This window comes from Lissotriton helveticus, chromosome 6 (genome assembly GCF_964261635.1).
Source record: "Lissotriton helveticus chromosome 6, aLisHel1.1, whole genome shotgun sequence".
Taxonomy (NCBI): Eukaryota; Metazoa; Chordata; class Amphibia; order Caudata; family Salamandridae; genus Lissotriton; species Lissotriton helveticus.
Genome location: NC_136067.1, coordinates 1,712,953,858 through 1,712,980,541, shown reverse-complemented (window position 1 = coordinate 1,712,980,541; position 26,684 = coordinate 1,712,953,858). Strand labels below are relative to the sequence as shown.

General features: G+C 45.2%; 1 protein-coding gene across 2 annotated transcripts in view; it reads left to right on the top strand.

Annotated features, from left to right (window-relative positions):
• The window catches only part of KIF16B (kinesin family member 16B), a 1,655,522-nt gene that overhangs the window by 701,034 nt on the left and 927,804 nt on the right, over positions 1–26,684 (top strand). For both annotated transcript variants that reach the window (XM_078649578.1, XM_078649577.1), the window contains exons 13-15: positions 3,741–3,860; positions 4,239–4,290; positions 11,031–11,168. In XM_078649578.1, the coding sequence (XP_078505704.1) occupies positions 3,741–3,860; positions 4,239–4,290; positions 11,031–11,168 (310 nt within the window). The remainder of the gene's footprint in view (positions 1–3,740; positions 3,861–4,238; positions 4,291–11,030; positions 11,169–26,684) is intronic.

Sequence of the window (26,684 nt, the reverse complement as noted above, 5' to 3'; positions counted from 1 at the left end):
GCAGGCAGAGGGGCCAGAGGGCTGAGCAGGTAGAGTACATGTAAGGGTGAATGGAGCAGGCAGCAGAGCGGACAGAAGCCCGAGCAGGCAGAGGGCATGAGCATGGAGCAGCAGTGTGGGCAGGCAGAGAGCAAGGGACCACACTCACTGTTGCATGAATTCATTCTCTGCATCCAGGGGTAGACGGGCGTGGGGCACTTGTCCTCCTCCGGCTCCCCGAAGAGGCTCTTGCCCTGAGTGCAGTCCGTCTTGAAGAGCGGCGGGGGCTCGTCCAGGCTGGGCAGCGGGGCTCCTTGTCCCGGTAGAAGCCGGCCGCCCCGTACTCGCAGGCGGACTGTCTGTAGGCTGCGCTGGCCGTCTGGTGGTAGTAGGCAGGGGCCGTGAAGCCCTTCTCCTGCACTCCGGCAGCCCCGGAGGTGGCCGGGAAGTGCCTGAGGGGATCCCCATAGCCCGAGGAGGAGTAGACGGGGATCTGCCCCAGGAAGGACTCCTGCCCTGCAGGAGCAGGCAGAGACACCGGGAAGGCAGAGTTCACGAAGAAAGCGCTCATCTGGAGGACGGAGCGGTCCCCTTGGAGGCCAGCTAGCGGCGGAAAGTTTCTTTCCCTCTCCGCCTCCCAGAGTTGTACTTGTTTGCAGCGGAGGCGTGCGCCCATCGTGAGTACCCACCAGTGTTACCGTGCGAGTACCCGCGGCTCAGGGACGGTCTGTGAGCCTATCCGGAATCCAAGGAATGCGGGGTGGCCCTCGAGAAACAAAGAACTGGCAGAAAACCCTCGTAGGAAACACATTCCCCCCGTGCCCGCTTCAATCGGGAATAGATTTCTCCGGACTTGGTGACTGCAGCCTCGGCACCCTTCGTAAAACAAAGAGGGAAACGACATAAGACAGGATAAACATACCGCTTGAAGCATTCCATGGACAGAAAACAAAGACATCAGCAACGAGACACACGCAAAGAAGTAAAACAAACAGAAACACGACATGAGACACGCAAAGCGCAGCCCACTCCGACAAAAACAGCTCGAAAAAGACGAAAACATGATGACCGAAAAAAGAAAAAAAAAGGCACGGACAGCGGGAGGGGGGCGGGAAAGGCACGGACAGCGGGAGGGGGGACGGGAAAGGCACGGACAGCGGGAGGGGGGACGGGAAAGGCACGGACAGCGGGAGGGGGGACGGGAAAGGCACGGACAGTGGGAGGGGGGACGGGAAAGGCACGGGCAGCGGGAGGGGGGGCGGGAACGGCAAACGGCCAGAAAGGCAAAGTAGAAGGCAGCACTCACCTGGACTTCTTCCGGCGGCGGTCGGCCTGCAATGACCAAAACAAACCTTCCCCCGAAAAAAAAAGAGGAACCGCCCACCACCGCAATGACGTTGTCAAAGGGGCAGGATGAGTAAAAATGGCCGGAATGCCCACGAATCTGCTCCGGCCATGACGGACAGATCTCTGTTCCAATGGCTAGCCTCCATTTATGGAGCTAGCCAATGGAACAGAGGGGCGGGACATGAGTACACATCTCTAGACATAAGATTTCGCCCTGCGCGAAAGTCTGCTGCGCAGCTTTCGGCGAGGCGAAACCTAAAAAAGGGCTTTGTTTGGGAATAGGTTTGGTTTTAGTTGCTAGGATTATGGAAACTGTAAGAAAGCCACCGCTGCTTCATGCATCCTGGTAATGATTTCCACCAATTTGGGACAGGTCAGGATCTTTTTACTGTGAGAATGTTTAGCCAGGTTAGCCTTGTCATTTTAGGAGTCAAAGCCTCGATTATTGGAGAATAATGCCCTAGCGCTGACTTTCGAGACAGAGGGATAAAGCAATGTTCGAGGCATATGAGCTGTAGATCGTATACTTGTGCATAGATCGCCATCTAGTGTTGGGCTGGGATGTTGGCACTTTGTTTTTGTCTTGGAAGAAGTCTTTGTAATCACGAGGTAGGTGACTCCCCCTTAAGATGATAGTGCGCATGGCATTGACTCCATCTCCAGATGTTTTTTTCCGCCATCGGGTTCGGATGTGATTTGCTGCACTCCGGGTCAGTTTCAAACCCACCTTCTACACGCAATTCCTCTCCACTTGACGGTATTGTCTCGATCGTGTTTCCCTTTCGAATGAACATCTTTAAAACAAACTCCTTGACCTCGATCTTTGACTCCTTTAAAAAAAATGCCCCGGATGTGGTGCTAAGTTCCCACACACAGACTTGCACGAGGTTTGTAATCTCTGCCTCTCCCCGGAGCACGAAGACTAGAACTGCAAGGCCTGTGCATCATTCAGGTCGAATAAAACCATCCGTTATCGTCGGGCTCGACGTCACAAAATGTCTTGCGAAAGCAGCTAGATTCCAGACATCTTCGGAGTAGATCCCAATGCTGTAGCTGAGGAGCTGTGCCGCTGAGTGCCTGCACTAGTCACCACTTCGAGGATCTTGTTATCACCTGCGTGTGCCGCTGGGTGCCCGCCTTTAAGCCCTGTGCCAGGATTATCGTGAGTGCATGCCGTGGACTGCTACAGCTGGGAGCTGTGGCTGCTGCAAGTCCGCCTGTCACCATTGCGGCTTCCTTGTGAGGCTGTGTGCCGTGCCCCTTTAAATTTCAGGTACATTGTGCATCACCGGGTTGCATGGACCCCGTCCTCGAATCAAGTTCGGTCCACCCGCTTTTTGAGTGCCTTTATTGTTTTTCAAGTGAATCTGTAATTATGTGCATTGTGGTTCCCTGAGTGCTTTTAAGTCTTGTGTTCAGTCTATAAAAAGATAACTATTTTTCTATAACTGCTTGTGGTGTCCGTTTGTAGCGTCTTCCCTGCGTTATTGTGTATGGTCATAAATGCTTCACACACTGCCTCTGAGATAGGCCTGTCTGCTCGTGCTACGTTACCACAGGGTTGAGCAGGGGTTATCAAAGGGTGTAGCCCCCTTACTCTGACTTAGGAAGAAGGATCCCTATCTGGACCTCGGCGCCAGCCGCTGCCTACTAGAGATCCCCATTTCTAACATTGTCGGTCAGCGGTGAGGATCAGGACTTGCATTTATGATCCACCTACAATAACTGGTGTATGCTACTAATGAGTGTAGGCCTAGGTGCAACCATTGTTGATTGTAATTGCCAGTTTTGTCTACAATGGGTAGGCCAACGTCCAATGCTTTGGAGGATCTCATCTTTGAGGAAGACAGGTTAGAAATCTACACTGTCAAACAGCTTAAGTCTTTTTGCAAGCGATTCACAGTCCCTGTTGCTGTACTTTTTATTAATGTTCATTAGGCAGGACATTCTGCGACTCCCTGCAACTGGAAATTTTGTGATGTCGCAAAATCTACAGTCACATCACAAAATCAGAGACCGGTTACAAAAAAGCTGTGCGCAAATTCTCTAGAATATATTAAAGATCTACTGTCCTAATACTCAAATTGTGATAATCAGGATATCACTGTTTCTCTACAATTTTTAATAGATTTTTTTCTGTTCTCCTGGCTCATTAACTCCGAACCATTAGTCTAGTCAACATTTAACCTTTTTTGATCATAAAATCATGAAAATATGTATACATCTGAAAGTTTATTTGTAACTTGAAATAAAAACAGATTTTTTATTAGGAGCAGGAGGTGAAAAATATCGGTGAGCACCAATATTCACAAAGTTGTTAGCTTTTATTACATTCGCATTGAAGATTTGTGTACAAATGAACATGAAATTGTTATCTTTTTAGACATCATGTATATTTTATCTTTTCCTTGCAGGAGCAAACATTAGCATTAAGGAAGGAAGGAATCGGTGTGGTTTTGGATTCTGAGTTGCCCCATCTAATTGGCATTGATGATGACCTTCTCAGCACTGGCATTATATTGTACCACTTAAAGGTAAACATTGCCCATTAATGGTTGCATCACGGATACGTGTCTCTTGTAATACATTTTCACAAACCAGTTGAAAAACAATTTAAAATGTGAAACTATTTGGAAAATGTTTCTTATTTAGTGACTACCCATTAGAGTTCAAACGTTCCATATAGTTCAAACCAATGTGCACTATTTAACATAAACGACTATTCAATAGCTTTATGCCGAATGTCTAGGATAAACCTTATTTATTTTTAATTTGTGAACTCAATTACGAGTAATCAAATTGTTTTAAGTAATTGGAAGCCCAATTGCATATGTTAAATTTTGTAATTATTTTTAAAACATTACATTTGAAAAACATCGAATGGTATTTGTTGTGTTTTTTTGTGTGCACAGGAGGGTCGGACTTACGTTGGCAGAGAAGATGCTGCAACAGAGCAAGACATTGGTAAGTTTGCCATTTCCTTGGCGTGCTCAAACCCTTCTCTCTTCTACTTTGTTTGATTTTCAATAACTAGAAATCGGGTCTCTCTGCAGCTGCTTAAAAACTGTCCAACTTTGAGAATGTGTGTATGTTTAAGAAATTTACAAGATTTATAATTGCAAGGTAAAATAAAATATATTTGCATGCTCGTTCTCTACTAGCCACTTTAAAGCACACGTTGTTACATTAAGAAAAGCTATGGGGTTGATTCAACAGAACACCACCTGGCCTTCTGTGATTTTTTCCCCTGTTTGTTCTATAGTCGGCCATGCTACAATTGATGGTATCATTTTATGGATCTGTGCCATTACAAGTCAACATTTGAAAAAATATGACTATAAACTCATAATATCAGAAATAGCATGAACGATTACCATAACAATAATACATATTATAGTTATTATTCCTGTTGCTAGTATTGTATGCTATACTGTATTCTATAATGTCATCTTATAGATATTCAAGATGAAAATCCAACAGTAGTTCTTGGAATTTTAGTTTTGACATCCATTAACCCCTTAACTGCTGGGCCCTTTTTATTTTAGGCGTTTGGGGTTGTTCGCACTTAGGGCTCCATAACATTTTTTCCACATAATCTAACCACGCTAAATTTGCGTCCTTTTGTCCCCAACATCCTGGAGATTCTAAAGGAAGGTTCCAAGGGTTTGTAGATTCCTCCGGAGGCAACTGAGAAAATAGGCAAAATATAGCAACACTTTGAGTTTTTTTAGAAAAATAGGAAAAAAGTGCTCTGGATATAAGTGTCTGTTTTTTTCTCTCCTAAAAATAGCATCAACAAACAGTTTCCTGTTCTAAAATCACCATCTTCCCAGATTTTAGGAACATGCAGAGCTGAACCAAAAAACCCAATTTTGTACCAAAGTTTGGGCATTTTTCAAAGAGTAGCCAATTTTTCCTATTTTTTGTGCTCCTTACCTACTTTCAGCTTGTGGTGGAAACCAGGGTGAAGCCCATGGGTGATCTAGAACAGATACATATATCTGAAAAATAGGCAAAATTCCAAATTCAGAAAAGGGCCATATGTGTAGATTCCTCAAGGCTTTCCCCAGGAAAATAACTGTTGGAATAAAGAAATATTGAAAATGAGTCGGGGGAAAAAGAGGCATTTGTGACAACCTTTTCAACTGTACTTTGCGTCGCTATGGGCAATTTACAAAAGCAATATACCATTACCTCAGCTAGATCCTTCTGGTTGCAGGGCTATAAAGGGATTGTAAGTTCTCCAAGAACCCAAGATACCCTGAGCCAATAACTGAGCTGCTCCGTACAGTGGTTTTTCATTGTATCCATAGTATAGACCAATTCATATGGGGAAATATGAAGAGTGCAAAATGGGTATCAAGAACCCTATGTATTTCTGAAATGGGCACAAGATATGGATTTTAAGAGCAGGTGTTATTTGTACATCTCTGAAATTGTGGGTACCCGTACCAGCATATGATTTAGAGGATATTTTTGAAAATGTCTTTTTTTTAATACACTGGCTTACACTTGAAAGGCACAAATGCAGCGAAAATAAATTGATAATAACAAATGTTCTACTATTCTATCCTCCCACAAGTCTTTCGATACAAATGGTACCAAATGGAATAGGCCTAGTGCGTGTGTCAGGAAACGTGCCAAAACACAATATGGACCCATCACATATTTCTGCTGAAAACCGATCCTTTTTTGTAAATGTTGGATAGCTGTAGGTTTTGGACCCTAGCTCAGCTGGCTCACAGAGAAACCCAACATACCTGTACATTTTTTAAAACTAGACACTTAGGCGTATCTAGGGTGGGATGACTTGCATGGCTCTTACACGGTTTTTGTTATCCAGAATCTCTGGCAAACCTCTAACTTTGACTAAAAAACATATTTTCATCACATTTATGTGATAGAATTCTGGAATCTGAGGGGAGCCGCAAACTTTCTTACTGGCATTCCCCCAAGTCTCCAGATAAAAATGGTACCTCACTTGTGTGGGTAGGTCTGTTGCCTGTGACAGGTAACGGTCCAAAACACATTGTGGATACATTGCATTTTTCCACTCAAAACTGACCTTTTTTGGCAAAGTGTCTAGCTGTGGATTTTGGTATCTAGGGAAACCTAGCAAACTTGCACATTTTCGAAAACTAGACACCTGGGGGAATTAAGAGTGGGTTGACTAGTGCTGCTCTCATCAGTTTTTTTTTACCCAGAATCCCCTCCAAACCTCAAACTTGGACTTTAAAAAACACATTTTTCACACATTTCTGTGGAGGAAAGTTTTGGAATCTGTGGGGAGTCAAACTTTCTTCCACCCGGCATACCCCCTAGTCTCCCAATAAAAATGGGACTTCACTTATGAGGGTAGGCCTAGTGCCCGGGACAGGAAAAAGCTCAAAACACAACATGGACGCATCACATATTTCCACTGAAAAAGGACCCTTTTTTTTTTTTGCAAAGTGGGTAGCTGCGGATTTTGGACCCTAGCTCATCCCTCACCAAAGAAAACATAGCAAACTTGTATATTTTTGAAAACTAGACACCTGTGGGAATCCAGGGTGGGGTAACTTGCATGGCTCCCTCAGTTTATTTTACCTAGAGGACCTTGCAAACATCAAACCATGGTAAGAAATACATATTTTCCTTACATTTCTTTGACACAAAGTTCTGGAATCTTCAGGGAGTCACAGATTTCCTACCACTCGTCTCACGATAAAAATAGTGGCCCACTTGTGGGGTGGGGGAGGGCAAAAGACCACAACAGAAAAGGCCCTAAAGGGCTAAGTTGAGAGATAAGGAATAGTGGTAGGTGCTGTATTTGGGGCCGTGCTTTGGTGCCACCTATGCAAATCTACGAACCACAGACATTTTTGAAAACTAGACAACCAGGGTAGTCCAGGGTGGTGTGCCTTGCATGGATCCCACAAGGTTTTCATACCCACATTGCTCTGCAAACCTCAAACCTTGCCGGAAAATATGCATTTTCCTTCCATTTCTGTGAGGGAAACATCCAGAATGCTCAGGAATCTACAAAATTCCTACCACCCAGCATTACTCCACTTGTGCTGATAAAAATGCTGCCCCGTGACAGAAATGATAAAGGTTTGCGACCACAATACACAATCAGGAAACCGTTTCAGGATGGCGTTTTAGACTTTTTCCCCTTTCGCCCTACTGGAGAAGGAGAGAGCACTCACCTGCTCCTTCCTGCTGCTCCGGTGGGGAATCTGCAACATCAGTGTACCTCGCACATGGGCGGGTGGAGGGGTGGTGGCTGACCCGGAAACTAAGCAGTTCTGCTTCACCCAAGCCCTTAAAAAAAAAAAAGAAGAATCCTTTGTTGCTCGCACCATAGGTTTCCTAGAAACCTTCCCAGTGTTGGCCAATGACTGACGCCCGAAATGGGGAGGGAGTGTGGCCATCGTCCATTGGGTTACAATATAGTGGACATTATGAAGACATACATTTCATAGCTGATAATCACAAATCAACAGCTATGTGCCATTCGTATGGCCAGTCATTAAGAAAAAACATGTAATGTAATTATTCAAATTTTCCAAACTCTTTCTAACAATAAAGACCTGTTGCCCAATATTCAATGAACTAACACATCCAAATATTCGGTTCGAGAAAGTGTAATTTGTAAAGGGAAAATCCTGATCCTGGTTGTTCTCTGAGATGGGATTTACTTGTACAGAAATTCTGTTAGTATAGTGAGATCTTCGTATGAACACATTTTTCATTGAGGTGGAATTGTAGGCGTTCCGGAGTGGGTACATCTTTCAACAATAGTGGACACCTAAATAGTGGACACCTAAAAAAAACACGTTTGGAAGGTTCACCAGTTTTTGCATACAGTTTGCCAATCTGAATAATTTAGGAAGTCTTTTCAGCTGGTTCTAGACTGAGGTATTTTCTGCTCGCCTTCTCTCTGTAGATGTGGCATGCATGGGTCACCTGCCACTGATTCCTCCGCTCCAGCTGGTGACACCAGTGCCTGCTCTGTCCATTAGAAACAGATTGCATTTCCAGTGCCTGGTGATTTTGACATCCAGCCACTCTTCAGCTGCGGACCTTGCTAAAACGACACTTTTAAGTATTTACATGTCCCTGATCACACCGATATAGCATACCCAGTGGACCTGGAGGAACAACTGAGAGGCAGAAGGAGTGTTAAGAATCCAGTTGCCCTGGAAGGATATCATATTTCAGAATGCATATTTATATGTAAAGTGCCAGCTGATTTCAGTGATGCACCAGATTCTAAAGTCAGGCTGACTGTGTTTATCTTTGCGGGATCTATGCAGAAAGCATGAAATCTACCCAGTGATTTAGACATTTATCCATTGTGGTCCTATTCTGCAACACGCAAAGATGTCATTCATGAGCAGCATTGGATTTTCGATGTAATGGTGACTTCCCACGAGCACTGCCCTACTCCTTGCTTACTCCTGTCTCTTCCAAGAAGTGAACAAAACCTTTTGGAGGTAGAAACATTCTTGCTGCTAATCTTTTTCTAGGGTGGCCCCTTCAGTTTTTGTATAAACTACTTAAAAGTCAAATCAGAATGCAGATATGTGCTTCCCAGCATCTACAATACTTACATTCTTTCCTGCTGATTGTCAGACTCTGGACCTTGGGCATTTGCAGTGATCTTTGGTGTTTAACCTCACCACACCTGTAAATGAGAAAATGAACATTAAATACCCTTAACCTTTGTTTACAGAAGAAGTGTATGTCGGACATAAGACAGGAAGTTACTTACGAGTTCCCGTTAACTCTTCTAGGAGATACCAGGGCCACAAATAATGATGCCACTCAATGAGTTAATGGGGAGTAGGTGATAAACTCCGGGCAGTGGGGGGTGTTGGAGGCTGTGCACTTTCGGGATGGCGCATTAAGGGCAGGTGTGGGCCAGGCTGTTCCTGACTCCCAGCCACAGTGTTTCGGAGTGTGGATCTGCACCCAGAATAGCCAGATCTTGAGTTCCAGACTCGGGGTCTGCAAGCACCCGATAACTCCTAGTTTTAAAGATTACAAAAATGTGTTCAGTGAAAAATCGTAAGAATAAATTAATCTCAGTTAACAAGTGCAGATAATTGGGTATTTCAATTCTTTTTATATATAAACTTAAGGAGTGCAGCAACGCAGTGGTAAAATGGGAAAAGATTTACAAGTACCAAATGCCATAAGGCACACGTTTCTGCTTACCAGGGCAGCCTTTATTTTCTCTTGCCCTTACTCTATTTCCCCTCGTGGTTTCTCATCTATTAGGTAATTTTGAGGGCCCTTTCGTCATTGGGTTTGAAGTGAGAATATCATCAGGAGTGGTTAATAAAAGCTATCTGCAATGAAAGTATCGTCCTGCCTGCCCTCTCCTCTGTCACCCTTGCTCCACAGCTCCTATATCATCAGACAGGAGAGGATGGATAGTCTGCTCAAGACTTGCTTTGCCCCCTCAGCAGTACTTATCATACTGGAATATGGCATGACTATGCCTGTCTCTGAGACCATTTAATTTTTTCAGAGGTTTAAGTGTACATTTTAGATAAACCATTCCATTCCTGCAACATGGCTCATTGGCCAACAGAGTGTAGGTGCTTATAGCATCGCCCTATGGCAGCAACTGCATAACAGGCCCCATGGTTCAGAAAATTGATTCCGGAATGTAATTTATGGTGGGAGCTTTTTGACACTAGTGTAGTTTTTCTGATGTTAGGTCGTGAGCATGTAATAATATAGTTGTAAATACGTGTCATGTTTTTGTGTTTAGAGTGTGTTACGTTGCATAGCACTGACGTGTTTCTCCTCCTCATAGTTCACATCGTAGTTGTTTGTTATTTTCACATACCATATTTATGTAAGTTATGTTAGGTGTTATAATTTATCAAATTGCACTTGTTATTTATTGTGCTAGGGCAGGTGATACTCCTTTGTGCAGGTCAATTTCCTAATTGCAGTAAATGTGTTTTATGCTCTTTTTCTCTCATGCTTTCTTTCTCAAACCTTCCTGTACCATGGCAAGTATCTAGCCATCTTTAGGCACCTTGTTCCACCCATACATTTATTTTGGCAAACCTGAGAACAGAGAGCTCTCATCTGGCGAAGCATTTCCATAATGGGCCAGTGATGCCAGACTTTGCTTAGATTACAGGTCACTCTCTGCGCCAGCCACTTGCACATCATGACAGCCTCCCACACAGCACACAACACTTGTGTATGTTGCTTGTAGAGCCTTGTTCCCAATCCCATATGAGGTAATTACCTTTTTTACTTTTATTGTCAGTATGTGCTGCCAAATTCATAGGAAAATAGAGGAGCACTGAGTTGCTCACATGAAAGATGACTATGCTGTTGTGAAGTAAAGTTTGTACCCAGTAATCTTTCCAGGTACTAACCGAGCCAAATATGGAGTTGTCACAAGATCCCAACATAGCTGTGAAAAACAATAGAACACACAAATTCTTCCCCTTCAGTTGCAATACCTAGTATTTGAAAATTCCGATTTTTTATTTTTCCTGGAAAAGTGCCACGAACAGTGTTGGAATCCAATCGTTACATGGATATTAATGCACATGTCCTTACCAGTTACAAATTGTATGCCATGCCACTGAGAGTCATAGCCATTTGCATGAGAGAAGGCCTGCTACTTCATATACAAGAAAAATTATGTCTGATTCATGTGTCCACTCTGTTTTTCTTTGGGCCTGTAGTTCTTCATGGTCTTGACTTGGAAAGCGAGCATTGCATCTTTGAAAACCTTGATGGCCAAGTGACTTTAATACCACTGAATGAAGCCCAGTGTTCTGTGAATGGAATCCCGATTGTGGAGTCTGCAAACCTAAATCAAGGTATTTGGTCTTACAAATACCTATCTCATGCTATTTGTTACTTTGAGTTGCTGTTGTCTTCGAGTGATATATTTCAAATGTAAAATTTGAGATCGGAAAGTACCACAAATACAAATGTAGTTCCTTTTTCTTTGCATTGAAATCTGTACTACTTTGCACGTTTGTTGTTTGTTTCTGGTATAAAATGGAAATCACTCTGCTGTTCAATTTTACCCCCAAGGATGTATGCAGACCTTCCTGTACAAAAGTATCCCCACGAAAATACCATGACAGTGAAAATAAGTGTGGCTAATTACCTCTTCATTTGCCCTTCCCAGTTCTATTCTTTACTTTGAGGAGGCTCTGCCGACCTAACATTGCTATGAATGGCAGTATTCCTTGCTTCTTTTTTTTACTTCCCCTTACTTCTCTTAGCATAAAGAGCAACTGCGCACTAATCACTTTCTGTGCTGCCTTCATATGTTATTGCCTTGCTCTAGGATCAGAGCCGTTCATCGGACCCTTCAAGGCCCTTTAAAAATGTATACTTTAATAATTTTCTCCCTGGCTTACGTCTATGCGTGGGCTGTGGGTGACAGAGAGGACAGAGATAACTGTGGTCAGCTAGTATGTGTTCTCTAATTAGATATATCATCAGCAGAATTCAGCCTATGAGGCAATAAGTCATTACAAATTTAGAATAGAGGGAGTTTGAGGGCTTGATGGAAAGCCAGCCTTCATGCCCTCAATCATTATAAAAAGTATGTCTTTGCCTGAAAATCTATTTAAAACATATGTTGTGCCTGAGCCACCTAAACACAAATGTAGAAATTTAGAATCATCACATAGTGTCGTTTTAACTTTGATATATGTTAAAAGATGTCCTCTTTACAGCATTCCCAAGAGATGATCCTTACATTTAGGTAGGAAGAATTTCTTATTATTCTTTCTGAATATACTCTCCAATTTCAATGATTGACCATCCATGCCCTCAGACAGCTATAGGGAGTAGGTGTTAAGTCCACGAAGCACTGGCAGTTAATTTGCTTAAAGGCTTTTTGTTAAGACCCACGTTAAGAGTATTAGTTCCTTTTTGGAATCTCCCGATAGTCCTCACAGCTTTTCTGGCTTTCTCCTTTTGAGTCACTGGAACGAGTTTTGGAAAAGTATTTGTCATTTAAAGTATTTTTCTAGTGGCACTTACTATTGCTTAGGATTGGGTGGGTTGGCTACTCTTTAACTTTAAATTTTTACGGATTGAATTGCTCTAAATTTGCCATAGAATTCATAAACACCTAAAAATGAATAACCGTGCTCTTTGTTGTCTTTAATTGGAGCCTTCATTATATCGTCAACTAACCTAGGTTCCACTCCATGCTCAGAAATCACATTGCATAAATGTTTAATGCCTGCCCTTAGCAAATTCACATTTACTCATATTAGTCACTATACCAGCTTGTTACAGTTTTTTCAATACAATCTGTATGAGCTTGTCATGTTCCTGAATATCTTTAGCAGTGATGAGAATGTCATCTTAAAATAGGACCACTCCTTTGATGCCCTACAAGCAACCTCCATTATGCATTGAAAAACAAAAGTGAAGTGGCCAAAGTCAACCCAGAAGGCAATCTTTTAAACTGGAATGTTCCCTCTGGAGGCAAAAATGCAGTGAGATGTCTAGATAATGGATCTAATTCAATTTGATGGTAGGCAGACGGCAATTACATTTTGCTAAAGACACATGCGCCAGCAAATGTAGTAACCATGTAATTAATGCAAGGTAAAGGATGAAAATCAACTGAAATTTCTTTGTTCAAATTTCTGAGATCAATGCTGATTCTCAACTGACCATTTCTCTTCCTGGGTATGCCTAGAGTAGAAAGCCACAAAGAATACTCCACAGATTCAATGACTCCCATTTTCTAGAGTAAATTTGCCAAATCTTCCCTAATCCTTAATGGCATATCTTTTAGTTTATATTTGACTGAACTGGTCCCATCTTGGACCTAAATTATGTGTTTGAAACCTTTGATCTTACCAGACTTATTGCTAAAAACAGGTTTAAACCTCTCCATACATGGATTATCACCTGTTTGAACAGAACATGTTTGAATGTCATTAACAACCATTGAGACCTATACCTCTCTTCCAGGTTTCAATGTCATCCTAGAGTATTCAATCTTTTATTGGCTACGTAAACTTTTTCAAAAAGTTATTTTCCTTTACAATTCAAGAAATATAAAAAAAATCCTATAAGATCAATTTTCCGTCCTTCATACAACACAGGACAGCTATCTGATGGTAACAATACTTTATTTGACTATTTTTTTAAAATAACTATTGTGATATTTGTCATTTTTGCACCTACATCTGTAGGAAGATTCAGAACGTTTCCATCAACTAGCATATTGATGTAAGGAAAAGTGCTTTCACACACACCATCCCCCTCTTTAACTACCAGCACATATTCTTTTGTTTTTTCATGTTCATCAAATGATTCATGACCAGAATCACAGTCTGTAATAGCTTTTATTTTGCTTTTATTGATTTGACATACTTTCACAAAATGTCCCTGTTTGTCTCAGTTCCTGCAAGTGGACTTTTCAGCAGGACACTGAAAACCTGTGTGCAAATGGCTGAGAAACCCAAACCCAAAACATATATATTTTTTTTTATTCATTCCATTTCTTCCCTTGAGAGAATACCTAGTGAAAGTTGTTTTTTTTGTAGAATTATGTGGGATAGCATTAACTTCTTCATCATCTTTTTTATTGAATTGCCCTGATGCCTTGTGGAACATTTTAATACTTTTAACTGCATCTATTGTTTCTGTACCAGGTGGATTTTTTAATGTGGGGAGTTTTTCTCGTACCTTCTGATTCTAGCATCTAACAACAATTAACCCCTATTAACTGGGTAGTAACATTTTAAACTCACAATCAGCAACTAAAGTTTTCAAAGCTGCACCATACAAATCGATTGACTCATCTTGGTTCTGTTTCTGTGTGAAACTTTGTGCATAATAACTATTAAGCTGGGTTGAACGTCAAACAGTTTCTCCAATTTTTGAACTGCTGCTGAATATTTGTCTAATTCATTTTCTGCATCAGATAGATCATGTGGTGGTAAATATTCAAAGATAATCTGACGTTCAACTCCTAAATTGTGCTCCAGTAAAACGTTTCTTTCAGAACAGTATCTATTTCGACTAATAGCCCCTAAATACTTTGTGATGGCCCTAACCCACCTTTTCCATTTGAGAGGAAGATCATCAGGTGATCCGAGCATTTACATTTTGCATGGTATCTAAATCCTGTATGTTAGCCAAGAAAGTTTAATTAACTTGTATTTGTTACTGATATATGTCATAATACATGAAATACAGAATTTGTTTAGCACTGTGAATAAATGAACATAACACTCTAAAGCATTGACAATATTTTATATATCTTATAAGCATATTATTTGATAATTACATGTACTGAAAGAAATCGATATTGAACTTCTGCTATGATGTGTGTATCTCTTTTGTCAAAGAAAGAACAAATTACCACGCTAACATAGTTTGGCACTTTGGTAACACTGTGTGTGTGTGGCACTTCCTTTCTCATAAATCAGCTTCCACTTAGATGTGAGGATAGGTAATCCTAACCGCAACTCGCCACACTGAAAATACTGTGTTGTCACTAAAATCTCTTCCCAGTCAAAGTTGGCACCTCCTTGCGTTGAACGCAAAGACGAAGGAACGTAGACAAAATGTAATGGTGCACACAGTATACTCTGCCTCACTGCTGCAGTAACAAGCTGTAGAGAAGGTAACACACACTACACATTGCAAGTTATCAACGAGGCATCCAGTAAAGAGCATGCAAAGAGAAGCACAAGAAGGACACAAATGTCAAAAAGTGAGTAGTGGATTACCAAATCCAGACTAGAGATATAAGTTGACAGTTGCAACTACTTCATACCTGTCACTACCGCCTCAATGTCATCAATTTAGTGTAGGTTTGTTAACTTCTTAGACACCGACTGTAACACTTCTTCAAATATTTAAGATTGTACACGTGTGTTGAAGAGGGGCGGGAGTGAATGTTCCTAGCTTTGTCGCCAAATTGTTGAGGTTCTTTACTTCAAAGATCGTCTGGAAATCTGTTGATGATAAGAGGATCTTTATTTACCACAAACCCCAAACAGCTCCAGGAGCCAATTGTCACAGGCACATCAAACATTCCATGGATACAGAAAGTTGAATTTTGAATTTCATAGACACATGGAACCCACTACAGAAAACCAACCCTAGCTGGTAACAGCATTTTACTACACACAGCATGTTTGACCATACGACCTTGCTGTAGCCACGTTCTGCTTCCAAACACTGCTGAGCATTGCCTTTAGCTTTCCCACTCCCTTTTCTCCCCTCTATCTTTTTTTCTCTGCCTCTATATCTCTCTACTTCACACCCACCTCACTTTTCTAACCACTTGCGAAAGTTGCAAATCATATTTCCTTTTTTTCCCCTACAAAATATCAAACCGATCCACTGTTCAAAATGACTGCTCTCACAATAGCAATTATTATTGACTTACTGATCATGTGCTCTGTTTTGCATTTTTCTTCCCGGTGTGGCATGAGTTATCTGCCAGAAACTTTTAGCCACAGATTCCTTTCCTTCAAGTTATCCCCAGGCGTGAAACTAGATCAAGAAATTTTCTAGCAGTACCTCTGCGCCCATGCAGGTGGCATCGTTCAGCTATGCATTCTCAGAGCCGATGTAACATGCGCTGTTTAGTTTAGTTTAGTTTGCCGTTTATAAAGCGCATGGTTACACCACTGGTGTGTCCCAGCGCTAAACGGTTCTTCGTATAGGTGACAATTACATACCTGCCCGAAAGCTGTATGCTGTATTTAATAAGTTGTTGAGAACAGCCAGGTCTTCAATAGTTTGCGAAATCTAGATTCACATTGTTCTATTCTTAGATCCATTGGTAGGGAATTCCAGGCCTTGGCCGCGAGATATCTAAAGGAGCGGGCGCCCATTCAGGCTTTAAAAATTCTGGGTACTGTCACCAGTGCCCTTCCTTGCGATCTTAAACACCGGCCTGGTGTGTATTGTGTTAACAGTGGTTGCAGGTACCGTGGGCCTTTCCTAAATAGAATGCGGTGGCAGTGACACATTGCCTTAAAAAAAACTATTCTTTTCTCCACTGGTAGCCAATGTAATTTGGCCAAAGCTTTCTTAGCAGAGGCTCTTCTCGGGAGGCTTAATGCCAGGCGGGCGGCCACGTTCTGTCCCGTTTGTAATTTGGACAGCCCTCTTTTGGAGGCCCCTTGGTGTAGTACATTGCCATAGTCCATTTGCGAGGTTAACACAGCATGAACTATAGTTTTCCTCTCATTTGGTGGCAAGAGGTCAAGAATCTTTCGTAGGGTTTTCATAGTCCCATAGCATTTGCCCGCAGCCTTACAAATTTTGCTGTCGAAAGTCAAATCGGAATCAAACCAAACTCCGAGGTTTTTTACTTCCTGTTTTGGGGTTGGTATTTGTCCCAGTGTCCCTGGCCACCAGGCTGATGACCAGATGGTGAGTGTTTTTCCCACGATCATCACCTCTGTTTTGTTCCCGTTGAGCTTTAGGCATTGGTTTGTCATCCATGTAGCGACATCTTCAAGACACTTAGAGAAGCGGGTTGCTGCTTGTTCCCTATCCCGAGATAACATCACAATTAGCTGTATGTCATCAGCATATGACACAGTAGACACCTTGTGCTCAGCCACTTGCTCAGCCAGTGGTCCCACTTACAAGTTAAATAGGGTAGGGCTCAAAATGTATCCCTGTGGGACACCCTGGGATAAGGGGATACTCTTTGATCGATAGGATTGTTGAGCAACTCGGAAGCTATGTGCAGATAGAAAGGGTGTCATGTTCTTAATTAGTCGCCCAGTGTGCTAACATATGTTCTTTCTGCACCAGTCAGCGCAGATCGAGAGAGAGCTACCCCCAGTCAATTTCTGACTGACTATTTAAAACTGTTTATTTAATACAATTTTGAAAATGTATTCTCCTGGTGTGCAAGCGATGTCCTCTAAGAAACGTACAGTTTCAAGGGATGTGGGGCATATCACAGGCAGATGTCTTTGACAGACCCACATTTAGTTTGTTTGTGGTGCTTAGAGCTGAACCAGGACTCCAAGACCTGTGTGGACTGCCGCACCAAGAAGCCCAGGGTGCTGCGGGAACATTCTCTGAAGTTCCTCACTGCCTGACGTTGGACAACCAAGCAACGCTCAAGGTTCACGGAAGCTCCTGAGACTGCTCGCAGAGCGGATCTCCACAATCGTCTTCGTCCCCGTCTACATTGTTGGGCAAGTACCACAAGCGTAGGAAGTCAAAGAAGTTTAAGCGTTCTTCGACATCTCTGCATCGGTCCAAGTCATTGGATGATACATGGTATGATGACACCGCTCTACACCTCACTCCTCCATGTGGCCGTGCCAGATACCGCTCTGCACCTCCTGAAGTTTGCCAGAGCGACCCCTGCCCAACAACAAGATTTCTAGGAGGCCAATCACCTCATATTTGGGTGGCCCGACCCCTCTGGCATGCCATCGGGACCCATGGGTTCGGAAGGGGCTTGTGCTGAATTCCGGCCTACCGGTCCACCCTCTGCGCCAGTCGGACCCCTTGGATCCAGTGCTGAATCTGGAGTGGCTCCACGCACGAGACCGCAATCTTCTTTGGAGCCCGCTCCATTGCAGACATTCCCGGTGCCAACAATGCCCTGTGGTTGTGGAGGCGCCATCGTCCCATCCTACTCCTATAAGGAGCGGGATGGGAGTCGTCCGACTCCGGCACCAAGTGTTACCATGTTCTTCTTGCCTGAGCTGATGCCTGTTTTATATATGCCTGGAGAGAAAGACAATTTGGAGAGGTTTGAGGACTGTTATGGATACCATCACCTTCTTGATGAACCAGAGGAGAAGTGAAATGAGGAACTGGTGGATGCCAGTGTTTTGGACACCTCATTGGACACAGGCTTAGATTCTCCTCCCACCGTGGCCACAGAGGAGGGATCCTCTTTTACTATGGTGATGCGGAGGATGGCTGAGGTCTTAAACCTTCAGCTGCCCTCATTTGCAGTCAAGACGAACTTGACTGTTGTGCTTCAGCCAACCCCCTCCAAACCCTTACTCCTGTTGAATGAAGCCCTTACAGATGTTCTCCTTGGTACCTGGTCCAAGCCCTGCACAGGGCCTCCTGTGCATAGGACTATTGCCATTCTTCATTGCCCCACTCCTGAGAACCCCAGTTTCCTCACCCAGCACCCCACCTTTCAGAGCTTGATAGCCCAAGCCTCCACCTCCTTTGTTAACCCTGGCCCATTCCTTACCGCTCCACCGGTAAGGGAATCCAAAAGGCTGGATACTTTTGGCAAGAAGATGTTCTTTATTGCCAGTCTAGCAGTGCAGACTGTGAACACCACTTGCCTTTTGGGCCGATACACCCACACAGTCTGGGGCTCGATTGCGCAAGTGCTGCCTATGGTCTCTGAGGAGGCCGGACCCATACTCACTCAAGAAATTGCTGACGGGGGAGAGGCAGTAAAGTTCAACACCAGATGTACTGTACTAACTTTCTAAGCATAGCGATTGTCTCCTCAGTGGCACTTACAAGCCATGCCTGGCTGAGAAACCACTGGACTTTCAAGAGATGTCCAAGCTTCCCCCATAGACATGCCCTTTGATAGCTCCTGCCTATTCAGCGAAAAAACAGACTTTGTGCTTTAGCGCTTTAAAGACGGCAGAGCTAGGGCCATGTCTTTGGGTCTATCCATGGCCCCGCCAACTCCAGTCTGCCTTCGCCAATGCGGTTATCACAGACCACATAGGGCAACCAGACTGAGTTTGGGCCAGTCCACCCCCCCACCCCGGTAGGCGCAGCCTCAAGACCCCTTCAATTTGCCCTTTTCCCCTCATGGGTACCCAGCGGGTGGGCAGGATCTGCCATCACCTGTTTCACTGGCAGACAAGTGTATTTTACACATTGTCTGGAGGGACTACTCCATCCCCTTCCTGAATACCCCTCACCCATTCCACCCACTTACGATCAGTTGACAGAGGAACACCTTTCCTTGCTCTGTCAGGAAGTGTGTACCTTTTTGGGGAAAGTTGCAAAAGGAACAAATGATGGGCAGAATTCTGAACAATGCAAACATTCACCCCCAGTTTCGAAGATCTGCGTTTAATCCATTGTTCTTTTGCTCACCACGCGACCACAGTTTGGACCCAGCCATATGCAAATCAGTCTTGACCCTGTTCCTTGTGGGAACAGTCCAGCCCAAAACGCCAAGTCAGGCCCTCTCTGGATCGAAAACAAGCTTCCTGGGACCGGTTATGGGGCATCACCCCTCATCAGCCAGGCTACCTTGAATCCACTCGCGCAGTGAGCACTGGAACCACATCTGGGCATACCCTTCCCACTTAGTGCGACAAATGCAAAAAGAACAAATGATGAACGGAATGCTGAACAGTGCAAACACTCACCCCCAGTTACAAAGATCTGGGTTTAATCCATCATTCTTTTGCTCACCACGGCACCCAGTTTGGACCCAGCCTAATGCAAATCAGTCTTGACCCTGTTCTTTGTGGCAACAGTCCAGCTCAAATTGCCAAGCCAGGTCCGCTCTTCTGGCGAAAGTGCCCATTGAGAGGGTGACGGCATCAGAAGTTGGTAATGGTTGCTATTCCCGCTACTTTCTGGTGCCCAAAAAGGGCAGAGGCCTCTGTCGTATTCTATAACTGAACCTTCTGAACTTCTTCCTGTAGGAGGAGAAATTCAAAAGGATCACGCTAGCTCAGGTTCTGTCTACTCTGGACCCTGGAGACTGGATAGTAGTGTTGCACTTGTAGGACGTATATTTCCATATACCTGTGGTTCCCGGCGGGCCAAGAGCACTTTAAATTCGGCGTGCTCCTCTTTGGCCTTAACAGGGCCCCTTGGATATTCACCAAGGTGATGGCGGTGGTCCCAGCACATCTGCATTGGATGATTGTTCCAGTCTTCCCCTTCCCTTGATGAGTGGTTGTTGAAACCGGCTATGCCCCAGGCAGTCTTCTCCCGCCTCCAGACTACAGGAGACCTCCTGCATTTGCTGAGGTTTTGCTGTCTACATGCCAAAGTCACACCTGACTCCCTTTTATCTGAGCTTTTCTGGACACAGTCCAGTTTCGAGCCTTTCCTCCCCAATGGTGAGTCCAGGATACTCAGGCTATGATTCCGATGTCCTGGATTTTGGCGAGCCTTACTCTGAGATTGTTGGGCCTCATAGCCTCCTGCATCCTGCTAGTGACACATGTCCGTTGGCATATGTGAGCTCTGCAGTGGGGCCTGTAGTTCCATTGGGCATAGCATCATTGACATCTCTCCGATTTTGCCCAGATCTCAGAGGGGACTGCAAAAGATCAGCATTGGTGGCTGATAAACTGCAATTGCATCAACGGCAGACCCCTCTCCTTCCCCAACATGAGTTGACTGTGGTGACAGATGCATCACGTCTGGGCTGGGGCGAACACATGGGAGAGGTGGAGATCAGAGCCCTCTGGTCTCCAGCAGAGTCCGGGCTTCACATAAAAATGTTGGAGTTCCAGGCAATCCAATTGACATTGAGAGCCTTTCTTCCTTTGATCAGAGGAAGATTGGTGCAGTTGTTCATGGAAAATACCACCACCATGTGGTACTGTAACAAGCAAGGTGGTGTGGGGTGCGGACTCTGTCGAGAGGCCATGCATCTCTGGACATGGCCGGAACGTTCGGGGATTACCCTGGTGGTTCAACATCTGGCGGGCTCTCTGAACGCCAGAGTGGATTAACTCAGCCTGTGATGCCCAGTGGATCACGAATGGCATCTCCATCTGAAGGTGGTTTGAGGTGATGCAGCGCGGCTCTAGAAATTCTCTGTAAAACCATCACCTTAACCCAAGGAGCTAATCACAAGTTACACATCAGTGGGCCCATAACACTGCCAATCATTGATACACACATTTAACCTGCTCTGAGGATTCGGTGAAGCCCAAAGGAGAGCTGCTGGATTGTAGCGGAGTGTCTAAAACAAAACTTTATACATTATTTACATCTGCAGTCTAACTTCTAGTACCATGGTTTTAATTTCAGGAAAACATTTAAAACACTCCACCATTATTTGTCAGTGGATCAGCTAGTAAAAGTTAACTAAAGGACAACAAGACCAGCTTAATTCTCCATTTATTTTATTCAGAGATTAGATCTCCTAGCATGACCTCTGTCTTTTATTATCAAAGAACATTTATTTTAAACATCAATAACCTAGAAGAAAAATGTAAGATTCAAAACAATTCATTTATTAGCATGACAGTTTAAGAAATAAGAAAAAAATGTATATTACCAAAGTTTGGAAACGCCGACAGCAGCATAAAGACAGAATAGTTCCCATGGAACACCTCTCTATCTCTCTCTGTTTCCCTTCTCATAGGACTCTGCACCCATTCAAAAGTTTAAGTTTGGAAAAATGTTAGTCATAGGAAAAGTTGTGCGGACCGGCAGCATGTCGGGGTGCAAAGATAAAATCGGAAAAGCAAGCTCTCTTTATCGTCCCAAATGTCCTCTTTTATACCCTTTTTCTCTAATTTATCTATCTAAAATTCGTAACTTTGGGGTCTTTGACTTGAGGGGTGGATGAACATCACCTCATCACATTATTGTTCAATTTCCACAGAGTCATCATTATAATTGAAAAAAATAGTAAGCCCATTGTTCATGTCATGCCTCTTCCGCTTGAGTCCTTTAATTTGTTATTCGATGTCCCATTCCCACGTTCAAGATGCTGACATTCGAAAAAGTTGGCATCCATTCCAAGATGCAGGCCACACTGTCTTTGACCCATTCAGTACAGGCACAGGCACAGACTGCTCGCTCCTCTCCGTTTAAAAACTTGCGCACGCGTACTTCCTCGCAAACTCGGAGTCGCAGTCAGCCTCCATTTTGTATGGGCCTCATTTTAGGAACTATTATAGAAACAAACACAAATAAACGTAAACTTGAGAAATAAAGCCCTTCTGTTCACCTTCCCCCTACTAATAGTATCCCAGTTAGTAGTTACCTAGTGGTTTACTTACCAATCTAAATGATTTATGCCACAAATAAACAGACAGAAAGCACATTCATGCAATTTTCAATTAGATTATGACAAATGCGTACTTTTTAGGACAAAATACATTACAAATTAGTAGATTACGATTTGCATTTACATGCAATTTAGTATCCCACGTGTATTTGTGTAGGTGCATTCTATTCTATGTTGGTTAATTTCAAAACCACACGATTAATGCATATTACTGTTATGGAGGGGTATACAAAAATGTTTGTTTCCGCCTTGCTCCATCAGAGGTCTCTTTCAAGAGTGGAGAGTGCCTTGGTTAGATCAGTTTACCACTGCTGAGAAAGCATATCGTCAGCAATTCTGCACCAAGGAGTTTCCAAGGTGGCTCTCGCTCGGCTACGCCTTTCGTTGCGAATGGAGCCCTGGCCTCTTGTACGTCGTTCTACCGATACTACTCCTGCCCAGAGTTCTCAAGAAGACCAGGAACGATTGGGCTCTGAGATTCCGATATCTCAAACTCCTGGGCATCGGTCCTCCGATCAGGCTGCCCCTTTCGGAGGAACCTCTGTCGCAGAAGCAGGGGAGGGTTCTACACCTGAACCACCAGTCGCCATGTGTGGAGATTGAGCGGTGGCAGTTGATAGTTTCGGACCTTCCTCCTTTAGTGTGCAATGTTATTCTGACTACCAAGTGACTCTCTTTTTTCACCTCTATCCCAGGTTTTACTGTTTTTATTTTCTGTGTCATAGTTAGGCTCTGCTTTGGGCACTGTTATAGGTTACTTATCAGCATTTGCGACTGTGAGGGGGCAGGGTCGGAGACCACAGGGGATGGTGGTTCAGAAACACTAGGATCAGTATATAATGAGCCAGAGTCGGGAAATAGTGCACGAAGCGAAGGCTTTATTTTCAGATAGGCTTTTCTCCTCTTAGTAGTCACTCTCAGTCTTGCGAATTCAGAGGTATCCGTTCTGACTCCTCTGGTGAAACCGGGGCTAGCCAGAATGAAGCAGGGCTGTAGATCAGTCGATCTGCTCGCTCCGGTCGTCAGGTGAGGGGATGTTGGTCTGCTGACTGGCTCGTGACTCCGTCCGGAGGAATCCCCAAAAGCAAAGGAAAGAAAGGAAACAGTCACTGGGGCGTCCGACTTGGACTTGTAGGGGCCCGGGGAGTGAGGGAAACCAAGTGCACAATTACAAACAGCCGTCCGTGGTGCTCGTGAGGGGAAGGGAACTCGGCTATACAATATTTACACTGGGTCTCGAGGTTTCAGCGGCTCACTCCGTCCCACCCAGCCCGCCACTGCACCCCGTACCTTGTCCAGCCACGCTCCTCCCGTGGGACCGTGGCAGGGCAAAGCGCCAAACCGGTGGCCTCCTGGCTTGACGACCGCTGGGCTCTCTCCGTAATCTTCTCCTCCGATCTCCGACTGCACCTCTCTCCGTCTCCACTCCAGTACACCATCCGCCTCCAGGGAAACGCCGTCCGTCCTCTCCGTCGCTCTTCCTGCTTTTGGCTCTCCCGCGCTGTTGGTGGGCGTGGCCTCGCCGACCTGTAGTCCTGGGTTAAAGGGACCGTGTTCTATATCCGTAGGATAGTCCCACACTCCGGATTCCTCCGTTGCACACCATTCCCCTAGTCTTGTGGCATCAGTCTGTACAGGGACGACAGAAAGGGGGGTCAGCGGCATTGCGGACCACCAGTCCGAGGGCATATCAGCATTGTCATCCCCAGAGCCCGCCACCCCGTCACACACCTCCCCCCCTGGACTCTCCCGATCGGGGAGAGGGAGGACCCTGGACAGATAACCAGCGTTCCCGTTATCGGTCCCTTTTTTGTGCAGCACAGTGAAGGAGTAGGGCTGCAGAGAAAGAAACCATCTGAGCACTCTTGGGTTGAGCGACCTGTTGCGGTACATCCACCGCAGGGGGGCATGGTCGGTCTGCAGAATGAAGGGCCGGCCCTCCAAATAGTAATGCAGTTTTTCTATCGCCCATTTGATGGCGAGACACTCCCGCTCCACCGTGGAGTACTTCTGTTCCCTAGGGAAGAGTTTCCGGCTTGTAAACAGGACCGGGTGCTCGATACCCTCATCGTCCAACTGCGATAGAACGGCCCCCAGGCCGGTCTCTGATGCGTCAGTGGCTAGGAGGAAGTCCCTGTTAAAGTCCGGGGATGACAAAACGGGGGCCGAGGTGATGGCGTTCTTCAAGAGGTCGAAAGCCTCCAGGGCTTCCCTAGGGGGTTTCTGTATCACCTTGTTCTTCACTTCTTTGCGCAGGAGGTCCGTCAAGGGGGTGGCCACTTCAGCAAACCGGGGAATGAACCTTCGGTAATACCCGATTAGCCCAAGAAAAGCGCGGAGCTCCCTTTTCGTTGTCGGGAAATACGTGTCTCTGATGGCCCTGACCTTCTCGTCCTGGGGGGCTATGGTGCCCTCGCCTAGCACGTAGCCCAGGTATTTGACCCTTGTAAATGCAGCCCGAGATTTCTTTGCATTGACATGCAGGCCCGCCTCCTGCAGGGCCCGGAGGATGGCTTGTAGGTGTTGTAGGTGCTCTTTCCAAGTTTTGCTGTGGACGACGATATCGTCTAGGTAGGCCGAGCAGAAAGACGGAAAAGGTTTCAAGATGTGGTTCATGAGCCCTTGGAACGTGGCCGGGGCGCCATGAAGCCCAAAGGGGAGCACTGTGAATTCGTATAGCCCTTCGTCAGTGATGAAGGCGGTCTTTTTCCGGTCCTCCTCCCTAAGGGGTACCTGCCAATACCCCTTGGTCAGGTCTATGGTCGTTATGTACACTGCCTCCCCTAGGTTCTCTATCAACTCATCAACGCGGGGGATGGGATATGCGTCGAAAGTGGAAATCATATTCAAGGCTCGGAAGTCCATGCAAAAGCGTTTTGTGCCGTCAGGTTTGGGTACCATCACTATCGGGGAGGCCCAGTTGCTGGAGGACGGTCGGATCACCCCCAGCTCTAACATATCCCTCACCTCTTGTCTTACGGTGTCTCTCCTGGCGGCGGGGATCCTATAGGGCCGCTGTCTTACTATTTCCCCAGGGATCGTCTCGATGTGGTGCTCCACCAGGTGTGTCTTCCCCGGCAAATCCGAAAACACAGACAGGATGGGCAACATGGTTTCCCTTAGGTCTTGTTGTTGTCTTTCTGACAGTTCGGGGTTTACCACGAGGTGTCTTAGGGTGTTGTCTTCCGTCCTTTTATTTGGGACCACCAAGTGGGCACTCCTGGGTGTGGGACCGATCCACTTTTTGAGTATGTTTATGTGGTAGGTCTGGGTTTTTGATGGAGAGAGACGTAACCTGTAGGTGGTCTCTCCTATCGTTTCGGTTACTTCGTATGGACCGACCCACTCGTTTTTCTTCGTGATTGAGGGTAATAACACCAAGGCCCAGTCACCTACTCCCAGTCGTCGTAGTCGTGTCCCTCTGTCGTATGTCTTCTTTTGTTTCTTCTGTTGTTGTTCGAGGTTTGTATAGGCCAGGCTACGTAGCTTCCCCAGCTTGGACCTCAATTGTGCAGTGTATTCCAGGGGGGTGTTTCTCTCTTGGTCTCCCTGCGTTTCCCATGCATCTTTGGTTATTTCTAGCAGGGTTCTTGGTATCCTCCCGTATAGGAGTTCAAAGGCCGAGTGACCGAGACTGCTCTGTTTTTGGGCCCGGAGGACATACAGGGCTAACGGGAGTAACCGGTCCCAGGCCGGTCCTTCGGAGGACAGCATTTTCTTCAAGGTAGCTTTGAGGGTTTGGTTGTACCTCTCCACAAGGCCGTCTGTCTGTGGGTGGTACACGGAGGTCTTCAGATGGTGTATGTCCAGGGATTTACAGATTTCTTTCATGAGTCGTGAGGTAAACGGTGTTCCCTGGTCGGTTACCACCTCTTTTGGAAATCCCACCCTGGAAAACAGTTCTACGAACTTCTCAGCCACATTGGCGGTTGTGGGTGTTTTCAAGGGAAAGGCCTCTATGTATCTTGTGGCATAGTCCACGATCACTAGCGCATAGAGGTGCCCTCTGGGGGTCTTCGGGAGGGGCCCTATGAGGTCCATCCCCACACGCTCAAAGGGTACGCCAATGATGGGCATTGGCTGTAAGGGGGCCGCCGGGGGTCTGTGGGTGTTCCTCCTCTGGCAGATGTCGCACTTCCTGCAGTACTCCTGCATCTCTGTAGATCCCTGGCCAGTAGAAATGCCGTATGACACTCTCGGTGGTCTTCTCTTTACCCGCATGGCCTGCCGTGAGATGAGCATGGGCAAAGAACAGCACCTGTTCGCGGAAGGACGTCGGAACCAAGAGTTGTAACTCTTTCCCTGCAGCTGCTTCTCTGTACAACAGATCTCTTTTTATGATGAACCTGGGATAGGTGTTAGTGGACCCTTCCTGAGTGGC